This window comes from Anoplophora glabripennis, unplaced genomic scaffold (genome assembly GCF_000390285.2).
Source record: "Anoplophora glabripennis isolate ALB-LARVAE unplaced genomic scaffold, Agla_2.0 scaffold122, whole genome shotgun sequence".
NCBI classification, from domain to species: Eukaryota; Metazoa; Arthropoda; class Insecta; order Coleoptera; family Cerambycidae; genus Anoplophora; species Anoplophora glabripennis.
This window is the reverse complement of record NW_019416406.1, coordinates 73,342-86,052: the sequence shown is the minus strand read 5'-3', so window position 1 is coordinate 86,052 and position 12,711 is coordinate 73,342. Positions and strand designations below refer to the sequence as shown.

Genomic DNA, 12,711 nt, shown 5'->3' with positions numbered 1-12,711 from the left:
TACCATTTACTTTAGTTTTTCTTTTATTTATACAGTACGAACAAGAAATACCATGATGAATAAAAATATATACAGGCTGTTACTAATTCGCTTCTCACTACAGGGATCTCGGAAACGGTAAGAGGTACGAAGTAGCTTAAATGAGGGCAATGCTGCTTAATCAGTGAACCAACATTGTGCCTCTAAAAAATCAAGGCTAACATGATTAGTTTTCGAAATATTTGAAAAAGAAACGAAATTTTGGAAATCAGTTCTTGTTTAATTTCGGCCTTATTTGAGGTGACATTGAAAAAAGAAGAACACTTTCTCATGGCCACTTTTTGCCCTCTATCGAATGACATAATCAATTTTTATATGTAACGTTTCGTCTCTCCAGGGCCATCATCAACTTAATTTTTTTAAATACAACCCTGGAAATTTTATTACATTTTTTACAAGCCTTCATGACCCCCAATACTGTACTGCCTCAGCCCGAAACAGATTTAGACGTTTCGCCTCGAAAAATTCATCTTTGGTGTATTCGTTCCAAATTTATCCAAGTTTTTTATTTAGATTTCTTTGTTTATTGAATTATCACACATTGTAAGTGTCGTTAGACCATGTGAAATCCATCTAGATATTTAAACTGTTACTACCACACGTTACAATAAAACATTTATTTTATTAACTATTACCATCACTTGGTCATACACAAACTCGATAAGTTGTTGCGTCTAAATTAAAACATTATTACAATTTTAATTTTATTATGACAAATTAATTCTTAAAAATGCATAAGAACAACCAAAATGCCAACTGAATATTATTCTCTAAAAAATTTCAGTAATTGTTCAAAACATTTTTGTTTTGGCAAAGGTGGAAAATGAAGATCAATGTAATATTATCGGAATTTATTATATCTGTAACCGCAACTGCGAAAGAGGATGTCAGATGTATTTGTATGAATATCCTGAAAAAAATAGATCGGAATTTGTTTGAATTTTGAGCACTCGAGAAGCCTAGGAATAACTATGGACACGAGAATAAAACTCTAATAATGATATTATTTTAATGTGTGGTGGTAATAGTTTAAATAAATAAATCGATTTCACAGATTTTCAAAAGACACTTCCAGTGTACGATAATTCAGCAAACAGAAATCTAAATAAAAAATTTAGATAAATTTGAAATGAATACACTGAAGATGAATTTTTCGAGACAAAACATCTGAATTTGGTTCGGGCTGAGGCAGTACAGTATTGGAGGTCATGAAGGCTTGCAAAAAATGTATTAAAATTTCCAGGGTCGTATTTAAAAAAATTAAGTTGATGATGGTCCTGGATAGACGAAACGTTACATATAAAAATTGATTATGCCATTCGATAGAGGGCAAAAAGTGGCCATGAGAAAGTATTCTTCTTTTTTCAATATCACCTCAAATAAGACTGAAATTAAACAAAAATGGATTTCCAAAATTTCGTTTTTTTTTCAAATATTTCGAAAACTAATCATGTTAGCCTTGATTTTTTAGAGGCTTAATTTTGGTCTCTGATTATGCAACTTTACCCCCATTTAAGCTACTTCGTACCTCTTACCGTTTCCGAGATCCCTGTAGTGAGAAGCGAATTTGTAACAGTCTGTAGAGGCATATGTTAGAAAATTTCGAGGTGTAGCAGGATGATAAAATAAAAAAGAAATATTTCAAAAGTTAGATAAAAATATTTCACATAATTTATTAAGAAAGTATTTGAAGTAAAATTTTATAACCATACTGGGTGTTTCATAATGATGTGCAAATATTTTAAGGAGGTGTTTAGAAAGTAATTTTAGGGGGGGAGCTTCCAATACATTTTTCAATTTGAGCCCTCCCTGAGAAAATATTCAAATCTCAAAATGGCCCAAAAAATTGGCTTTTATTTTTTTTTATTCATATGTGCTTAGCTTTTCCTATTGATAAAAAAGAATTTTTGCAAAAAGCAGGACAAAAATGACGATCATTTTTGGTAACTATTATACTAATTACGTGTACCTAATCGTCAAGGAAAAATAATTACTTTTTTTGCTCCTAAACCATTAAGTATACGAAAAAACGGGAAGAGTAAATAAAGTTTCTAAATGAAATAATAAAAGTGGTGAGAGAAATAAAACCAAGGGGTGCTAATTTCTTTCATTCAGACATAAACCAGAAAAAAAAGACTAGCAAAAAAATACTATTCAACTAGTTATTAAAAATTCAAATATATGTTTAATCGTTTTCATGAAAAAAATAAAAGCAAATTTTTTCGGCCATTTTGAAATTTGAATATTTTCTCAGGGCGGGTTCAAATAAAAAAATATATATTCGAAGTACCCCCCCTAAAATTACTTTCTAAACACTTCCTTAAAATCCTTGCACATCCCTAAAAAAATCTCTTCGAGAACAGAAAGAATTTTAATGGAAGTTACGAAATAAAAAAATTGAAATAAAGATAACCTTCTTCAGAAAAGGATCACATATGCAGTCTGACTATTAAGTTTTAAGACTCATTTTATTGTGGCGCTATCTATGTGCAAACACGAACAAAATTTCATCAGTGTACCTGTATCAACCACAAAGATGTAATGTTTTGCGTGAAGTAAGTTTTTGATAGTTGTCAATGCACATTGAACACGTCCAATTCTTGTGGTTCAGGAGGTTTTGTGATGGCCCAAACAACGTGCAGGACGACGAGTAAAAGGACATTCCCCCACGAGTCGAACGAACGCAAACATGGAAGCTGTGCACTCTGCGCTGAAGTCTGATCGTTGATCAATTAATTGTACACGGTCTCCCAACAGTCTGATGGTTGATCGATGATCAGACTCGTTCGTTCAACTTGTGGGTGGATGCTCCATTCTCTCAAGGTCGTACATGCTGTCTCAGCCATCACGAAAGCTCCTAAACCACAGGAACACAGTTGGATGTTATACACAATCAGTTGATACGTTTCTGTGGATGTTTTACCAGGTTTAAAACTGAACTTGATTGCTGTACGCTGTTCAATAAACCTTTCCATGACAACTGTTAAAAACTGACTTCATACAAAATGTTATAACTTCGTGGTAGATACGTATATACTGATGAAATTTTGTTCAGTAGCTTGGAAGGCTTCTCACTATGTAATTCCGTAGACTGCACACAGATAGCGCCATGCACTTTGCCAAAATAAAACCAATAGCCGGGACTGTGTATATATGCAAATTTTTTTCTATAATCAACTAATCAATACAAACAGGCTTAATTTTCATAAAATTATCACATTTTTTAATGTTATAGTACAGTCTTCATAAATGATTACAAACCACATGACCAGTGATTTTGTTTGGAACTGTAATTTTACTTCCTTCACATTGGCAATTCAATTCCAGTAAATTTAAAAATTATTACAACAGTAGGATCAATATTATATTAAAACGCATTCTGTTTCACTAGCTGATGATTGGTGTAATTTTTCACAAGATTTTATTCAACCAATCAGTGATCGCATTATCTCGAGTAAAGACATAACAGTTTGTCCTTCATTTTAAACGCATCATTAATATTGGTGATGCCAAGCTTTAGGGATTTTTAATTAATAGTTGCCTATTGGTTGCCTAAGGTCGAAGGTCACGTGGCTTGTAATCATTTATGAAGACTGTATCGTAAAGCTGAAAAAATTAAATGTTTGTATCAAATTAAAATTATAAATAAAATTTAATTTCGTAGTAAATAAAAAGATACCTAATCGTATCTATCAGTTAATTATGCAAAAAAATTTACATATACAGGGTGTTCCACCTAAGAGGGATTCTTCTGTAACTCTGCAACTGTAAAATTTATTTAAAAAAATGGTTTTAATAAAAGTTGGACCATGTAAAGAAAATATTTTTAGCTTTACAGGGTTTTCCATTTCTTGTGGGCGCTACATAATTTTGTTATTTTAAATGGAACACCCTTTATATTACTGCGTTTTTTTAATTCCTTGGTTAATATTAGGTAGAGTTTATTAAATGTACATGGTGTTTAAAACACCATGTACATTTTTCGAAACAGTTTTTGAGGTAGTGTTTTTGAAAAAAAAAAACACGATTTCAGCTCTCTAAATGAGGCTAGATATAGAGTCCTAAATCGTAAGAGTTAGAAACCTGCAGTTTTCACAGTTCGTTTTGACATAAATTACTCCATCTTGTCATCTGTGAGCAAAACATGTACGTTATTCAGACCCGGAAATACAGAGACCTACATTTAATAATCTTACGAGTTGAAAAACTTTTTTTTTGGAGTTACCCATATTAACCCTTTCACTGCTCCAGACAAATTAATTCGCTTGAATAGTTAAATGAGATCAGGCTGCTCAAACCATATATATTTGCAACCGTGCGCATTAGTGACTCGGTTGTTGCAATTGGTATAGGAAATTTTTGCAGGCGAAGCTTATAGCGATTGTGGCAATTATTTTTATGGAAGGATGTACTGGTAATAATGCCAAGATTGTTCATCTCTTTTCCAGTTTCTATTTAGTACGGTTGTGGATATATTAAAATAAAATCCTAAAAATATCTAGAAAATTGAAAGACAAAGTAATTTTAGCGAGGAGCGATAGCGGCGACGAGTTTGAGATTGAGGAGCGTACCGAGTAATGGATGCTTTATAATAAAATATTAGCTTTGTTCGCGGAGCCGTTCAAACTAGTTCGGGATCAGTCAGAAGTAATCACTTAACTACTTTTATGCTAAGCTTGTGATGGGAAATAGCACAGAAAGTTGGCCTTAAAGACGTCCAGATATTACAAGTTGCGACTTCTTTTTATGGGAATTTATAAAAAGCAAAATTTACGTTACACCACCAACTACCGCGGAAAATATGTGGCAGCATATTACAGCAGCATTTCAAGAAATTATGCTAGACATGCTGTGTGTGATTGTTGCTGTAGATTAATTAAAACGAATATCGTATTGTGTCACCAGATATTTTATTTTAGAAATCGACCTTCCTCTATTACAGTCAAGTTAACACTGGCGTTCCGAGCTCGCACTCTCATACATCACATGTTACATGCGTCACATAGAGGGGCTGTACAAGCACAAAAAAACATGAACCGAACATGCTGACCAATATTGAACAGTCTTTTAAAAACAATTCGTTTGTGTATTAATGAAAATGGAGGACACTTTGAGCAATAAATAAATCAGCGATTTTAGTATTCTTCTCCTTGTTGTGTTCCAAGTTTCAGTTTGTTTCAATTTGCGTTTTGTTTTAGTTGTTATTAGTGATTTACATTTGTTTGTCAAACCCAGTCAGTCAGTCCTAGGCCTGATAAAATGTGGGAGAAAAGTGGTCTATTTATTCGGACTTTAGAAAAGAACCTGATTATTTTGGAAAACTGTTAAGTATAAGTATGGACAACCTTATATCAGTCAAAAGGGTATTCAATTTTGCATTCACCCATGACAATTAATATGGGTCTTTCCGTTTGAAAAAAAAAAAAAAAAATCAACTCGTAAGATTATTAAATGTAGGTCTCAGTATTTCCGAGTCTAAATAACGTACACATTTTGCTCACAGATGATAAGATAGAGTAATTTATGACAAAATGAACTATGAAAACTGCAGATTTCTAAGTCTTACGGTTTAGACCAGGGGTCGGCAAGTAATTTTAGATGGGGTCCGGATACTTTTGAAAATTTTTAACAAGGTCTAGAAAAAAATTAATATTTGTTATTTTTTTATTTTAATTTGGACTCAAATTTAATCTGCTTACTAACCATTAAGAACTCGCACACTAACATAATTGTAAAATACTAGAAAAAATGATAAGATTGGCACTTAAACGTAAACAATATTTTTTAAATTATTTATTTGAGTAATTTATACTTTCAAAAAATTTTTGGCAGTCCAGTATTTTACCTTGCTCGGTCCGGACCTGGACCGCGGTCTGCCAGTTGCCGACCCTTGGTTTAGACGTTATCTAGCCTCATTTAGAGAGCTGAAAACATAATTTTTTTCAAAAACAACTGATTGTCTTGAAAACGGTAAGTTTTAAACTGCATGTACATTTAATAAACTCTACCTAATATTAACCAAGGAATTGAAAAACGCAGTAATATACATGGTGTTCCATTTAAGTTAACAAAGTTATGTAACGCCCACGCGAAATGGAACACCCTGTAAAGCTAATAATATTTTCATTACATGGTACACATGATACCAGGCAACTTTTATTAAAACAATTTTTTTATAAATTTTATAGTTGCAGAGTTACAGAAGTTGCAGAGTTACAGAAGAACCTTTTTTGAATTTTCAGGGGAGGCTACCTTTTTCAATTTTTATTTTTTAAAGTTTGTTCAAAATTTTTTTTAAAATCATGTAAAAAATGGCGTTACTTTAATTTTCGCTCACTGCCACTGTTGGAAGGACTTTCAAAATAGAAAAAGCATTTATATTTGTCATACTTCATGAAATCCACGGATGTAACACCCTTATTCATTTGCCAACCAAAATTTATATAAAAACGCCCTTATTATTGAAGTACTGCTTATCCTGAAAATATCAGGAAAGAATTTGGGACCCCCTTGTATCTGTTTTAATTTTTTTAAGGAGTCCTTTATCATTTCCCCACTTCTACCTGCTGAAACTGTCGACGAAGCTCTCAGGATCACTCCAGCAACAAACAAACCTTTAGCACGTGTCAGCCTGCAAAAAGACACATCAGTAAAAATTATTTCCCCATCAGAACAGGAGCAACTTCAGCAAGAACAACTACCTATCGATCTTCTTGTACCGCCACACACACAAGTCCTGTATAATACCGAAATTTGCGTATTCTGTGAATATTTCCTGCACTACGTCCAACTGGCCATCACGGACCCAACAACTGAAGTGAGAATATTACTGGTTTTATTTTTTTATATTTGCTTGACGTTTTACTTTTTTAGGAGGAAATTAAAGAAGTTATCGACAAAGCATGCGCTACGCTGCCCAGTTCTGTTAATAATACTTGCATTGACTTTGTGAACACTTACGAGCCAGCACTAGTAGCCATCCTCGCCCAAGAAATTGATCCTTCTCGGGTCTGCCCGTTGATCAAAGCATGCCCGTCAGGGCAATCTAAAGATGTGGAAATATTTATGCAGGCAAAAGGAGGTTCCAACTGCCCTCTTTGCCTGTTTGCCGTTACTAAATTGGAGACTATGGTCAAGGATAAGAAATCCGTGGTAAGCTGATACTTTATTATTGTTTCGTGGCTGTCTTTGATATTATTTTTTTATGCAGTGAAATCAAGATTACAATTTTCCTTTTACCTAAATGTGTGGCTGTGTTTGAAATTATTTGTAAAAATAAATCGTACTTTTTTATGATCGAATTTTATTCTATGAAAAAATTATTAAAAAAATATATATATTTTTGTGCGTTTAAAAAATTGTGTAATTTAAAAAATGCAGGAAAACATCAAATCCGCTCTCAACAAACTTTGCACTCATTTGCCAAGTGACGACTTAACAGAGGAATGCGAAGATTTCGTTTCCACGTATACTGATGAATTGGTAGAAATGTTGGTAGCTGATTTAAAACCAGAAGAAATTTGTGTCTATCTCAAACTTTGCTCGGATGATAAGCCTGCTAGTACTCTTCCACCATATGTAGACTATTCTGTAGAAAGCCCCGTGTTTATTGGAGATGTCGGTAAGTTTTTTAATTTCTATGAAAATATATAAATTTTCATAAATCTAAAGATAAATGGATAGAGCTAATTTTGATAAAATAGTATATTTTCTCTAAATATTTTCCAAAACATAGTAACTGTCCCCATCTAGGCAAAACAATTGTTGAAGTAATTATCCCACTTCTGATTGGTTAATATATTATAAAATATGAAAATGCATGGTGTCCTGAATTAAACACATCAGAATAAAAAAAGAAGTTTGTACAAATATGTAGAATGTTTCGTTTTTGAAATAAAAAAAAAAACAGTTATTTAAATACCTCTTAGAATATTTGACGTAGATTGATAAATCTTGGGGTAACGACTCGACTAATGATGGGCAAAAATTTGCCGAGTTGCTACACAAATCTGTCAGTCATTAGCGGAACCTTAACTTAAGAATCCCAGAGTTTCGATGCCACTGAATATTTTTGGAATTGGGGAAGCCATTTAATTCTGGTAGGTCTTTTTAGCAAAAAAGGTGTCTTTTATTTTATTCCAGAAACAGCCTATTTTGATAACTTTTTTTAATATTTTGACGACAAGGTACTGCAAGGCTTCCGGTTTGTTTATTTTTTATAAAATATTTGTCACATAATGTCCGAATGCAGCGACCTACTGTAGAATACTAATCAACATATTCTTCGATATACTGATGATACTGCTTTAATAAACCATAATTCCAGTCTAAATCTAAGCAGAGAAAGGCTATTGGTGCAATAATGGCATATTAAAAGTCAGTCCAACTAAATGAAATATTTTTTATTTAGGATGTTCTATTCACAGTATTTTACCCGTCTGTCCCTCTGTTGGCATATCAGGTGTCAACTTGCACATTCCAATTGTGTAAACAATGATCAAGTATATGCGGCTCTGAGACTACCGGCGATCTGTATCAGACATGCAAATCTGAACTTCACATCATGCAATAGTTTCAATTTTATACATATCATTTGTGGATTAATTTTGTTCCTTTTTTATGTAGTTCGGGATTAATTTAATGTGTCTAGCATCTATTCAGCTGAGGAAGTGATTGAATTAGAAAAAAGAGTAAAAACATATTTTAAATGTGTCCCTGTCTGCTATGATCTGTCTGTTTACAATTCTTTACTTCATCGGAATCTGTAAAGTGACCTTGGTATAATTCACTTAAATGATGTAATGTCAGAAGTCAATGACACGAAAGATTCATAAACTAAACATAGTGCTTAAAGTGATGACTTTTTATTACAGACTTGAAATTATTTTTTATAAAACAGTAAAAATAATTGTTTTAAAATTAACTAATATTTAATGAATTGCACAAAAATTATAAAAATTTTCAAAATACCAGACATTTGTGTGTTATTTAGTCTGCATTGATATCAAAACAATATGAAGACTTTAAAATAACATGTCGCAGAGTCATACATATGTGATGCAACTCCGGTTTGGGTGTTGTTCAGTGGTGAGTGATACATGAGTTTAAGGGGTTACACCACCGTAGAATTTTCAAAAAATGTTTTTTTTTTCTTAGTTTGAACTTTCTAGAATATGAGGCAAAAGATTTTGTACATGGAAAACATTTTTTTTGTTTAATTTTGCACTTTTCCTGGAGCGTGTCGGGCGTCTCTCATATGGTTACTTGCTCGGAAGGTACCGCGTGCCTTCTTACCTATTGATTTATAACTTCTCTAATACACTCATAGATGTCGTTAGGGAGTATGCGCGTACAATTTAAGCAAAATTTTCAAACAAAAGTACGTTAGTGTAGCGTCAGTGCACGTTCATGTCTAAAACTCATTTTAAAATTTTAAACACGTTTTTCTAGAAACATGCTTTTTCAAAATGGCATGCACCATAACTCCAACAATTTTCAATATTTTCTTTTGAAATTTTAACCACATTTAAAACAACATTTTATAGAGGAACACGTACGTATTTTTCGATAAGTTAATTTAAACAATTGTTATAAACAAATAACTGTTCTTTTTTTCATCAAAACTTTAACGTTTTACTTCAAACACTTGCAAATTTTACAGAAAACAATATTTTTACAATCCCGTACGTGTTTCTCTAGCTATTCTCATGTAGATTAAGAACAAATTTTGTTTTTGTTCCACCTTGAAATTTGCACTAGTTCCAGTGCGTGCTGCGGAATGCCTCAACGGCAACATGCTTCAGGAGAATGGCTCCAGTGCCGCAATTTTGAAATATTTTTTAATGAAAAAATTGTTCTGTACACATAATACATGCCTAATATCATACTTGAACAGTTTTTTTCTATTACCTTTCCTTCTATTAAAAAAAAATTGTCAAAACCACGCTTTTTTTAGGCCGTTACAGTGGTGTAACCCCTTAAGTGCAGTTTAAAAAATTAATTATAACCACTATTTGATTTAAAAAATAATTTTAAATTAATATTCAGGATAATACGTATTATTTCCTTAAAAATACTGATTCCCAGTTAAAATTACACCCTGTATATAGGGACTTTTTGTTCGAAATACCGTTGCAATCATCAGAAATTTAATTTTTATAAATTTCTCCATATTTAAGAAAAACAAAAACTAAGTTTTTTGTGTTTTCTGCCGCTGTTTGAAGGGCCATACATTTTCAAGAAGGGGTATAGAGATTTTTCTGCACTTAGTTGTTACTATATATTTTTTTTAAACTTGAACACGCCGTCTTGAAAATCAGTAGCTTTAAACCCTTGATCCATTAAGGTTTTTGATCTATAATGACCCGAAGAACAACCCCCTAAAGTTGACCTATTGGAAAAAATACTCTGTATACTAATTTATTATATGTTGTTACAAAAAAACATTTCCTCAATGTCAATTATTAAAATATTTTTCAGAAACGAATAATATACCTGACGATACCATCAACGGTAAACAAATTAGTAGCAAATTAGAGGCACCTACAACTAGTCCTCAGTGTGTTATATGTGAATTTGTAATGAAAGAAATCGACGATCAACTCAAAGATAAAAAGACAGATGTAAGAAATACATTTTTTTAAATTCATTTTCTGATAGCTTTTGGTTTTCTGCATTGTAGGATGAAATTAAAAATGTTGTCTATGACATCTGCAACGTTATGCCAAGATCCGTTAAAACGGACTGCAATAACTTCGTCAAACAGTATGCGGATACAGTAATTCAGTTATTGATCCAGGCCTTAGAACCAAGCGAAATTTGCTCGATGATGAAGTTGTGCTCTAATCAGTTAGAAACTATGACAGGTAACACACGATTGTCAAGTATAATTTTTTTTTATAAAAAAATATTTTTTAGATGAAATACTTGATTGTCCTCTGTGTCATTTAGCTGTCGAAGCTATGGACAAAATTTTGAGTAACCCCAAAATCGACCATGACGTTGAACATGTGCTTGAAAAAACTTGCCGTGGAATACCAAAACACTACAGAAATAAGGTACGTTATAAATCACTGTTTCAGATTTTTTTATTCAGTAACAAATCAAATTTTCATTTGAAATAATTTCAAATGTTTATTACTGGTATATTGCGCTTATAATTTTGGGTTTTTTATTTTTTATACAATTTTAATCTCGTCAACTGTCTTATGTAAAACTTACCCCTTTCAGATTTTTTTTTTTTAATATACAGGATGTTTCAAAATAAGCTGACATTTGCTATCATTTTTATTACTGGCGATACTGACTGCAGCTCCAATAATAATAAAGTTAGCAATTTTGTTGGATTAATTTGCAACGTCCGGTATATGGTAAGTAACAATATTGCTTTCCAACTTATACACATATTTGACCCTCATTCTTCAGTATTTCTGAAATGGTGGAATTTTAGAAGATACTTAATATAAAACGCATTGTATTATTCCCTCTTCCTTTATTAAGAATTTGATGGCTGGTTGTGTTTAGCAGCTTGCTTTCTGAATTAAACCTGATAAAAATTGAGTAGCTGCTTTTAAGAATTGTATACATTATTGTAAATGTAATGTGTTTTTGTTTAGTTAAATTTGTGAACCATAGATTTTGTGTTGTTTTATTTTTGTGGCATAGTGAGAGAACTGTAATAAAAATTTTACTATAAACCTCTAAGGTACTGTATCGTATTTATGTAGGTTAGTTGTCTATCTTCTGTCATAGCCCCACGATGGGCGCGATGTCTCGGATTTTGCTCAGTCTGGTTAGCTCTCGGTGTAGTTGACCTACTCTCAGCATATTGAGAGGGTCGTAAACCCTCATAATGGATTCAGAAGGAGCGTATCTGTCTGAGTCTGTTTTAACCATTCTTTTTAAAATAGTAATAGATATGTGGACAATGCAGTTGTTTGCGATATGAGTTCTTTATAGTTCGTCAAGTATACACTGGCCAGGCAACTATGCTCTGGTTTCTTGAGATTCGGATCAAATACACACTGGCCAGGCAACAATGCTCTAGTTTCTTGAGATTCAGGTCGAGTACACACTCTGGCCAGGCAACTATGCTCTAGTTGAATAACTGCGAAAACCCTGGTTGGGTGGATTCCGCTAGGCGCTCCAGAATTTTTTGAACAGGAAAAACTGCATCCTTGACGGATACGGCTGTCTTTGAAAGTGAGGAAAAAATATTTGACATCTTGGGTCTCGTCGGCGACCTTATTGAAACAGTGGCACATGTCGTTATCGTTTGAGGGCTCAGAGGACTCTCGGTGGCGATCTTCTCATCCCAGTGGCCCGGCAGGTGTAATTTAGAAACTTTAATGAAAAATTTCGGAACATCGACGATTTTTGATATTGTCTCTTCGCGTTTGAAGGAATGCAGCGCTCGGTAGCATGCTTGTCTCATCATCGTGGATGTCTCTGTGATGATTCTGGTAGTAGCCACTGCAAAGCTTCGTGAAAATTCTTGAAAAGATCGGTGAAGAATTTAGTTTGTGAACTCTTTCTATATGCGGGGTTGTTCTATGTGGTTTATGTTTCCATTTTGCGGCGGCATCTGCGCCATATGGGCTTCTCTTGTAGACATATTGCGCTATTCAAAACAGGCAAATTCTGAATTGCACTCGCTCTGCATACTACGACAGT

The 12,711-nt window shown here is 33.1% G+C and overlaps 1 protein-coding gene across 4 annotated transcripts in view; it reads left to right on the top strand.

Moving 5' to 3' along the window:
- LOC108907894 overlaps positions 1-12,711 on the top strand; it is a 64,859-nt gene that overhangs the window by 27,419 nt on the left and 24,729 nt on the right. For all 4 annotated transcript variants that reach the window (XM_018711731.2, XM_023454461.1, XM_023454460.1 and 1 more), the window contains exons 7-12: positions 6,575-6,856; positions 6,913-7,191; positions 7,420-7,660; positions 10,519-10,661; positions 10,721-10,904; positions 10,957-11,096. In XM_018711731.2, coding sequence (XP_018567247.1) covers positions 6,575-6,856; positions 6,913-7,191; positions 7,420-7,660; positions 10,519-10,661; positions 10,721-10,904; positions 10,957-11,096 — 1,269 coding nt within the window. The remainder of the gene's footprint in view (positions 1-6,574; positions 6,857-6,912; positions 7,192-7,419; positions 7,661-10,518; positions 10,662-10,720; positions 10,905-10,956; positions 11,097-12,711) is intronic.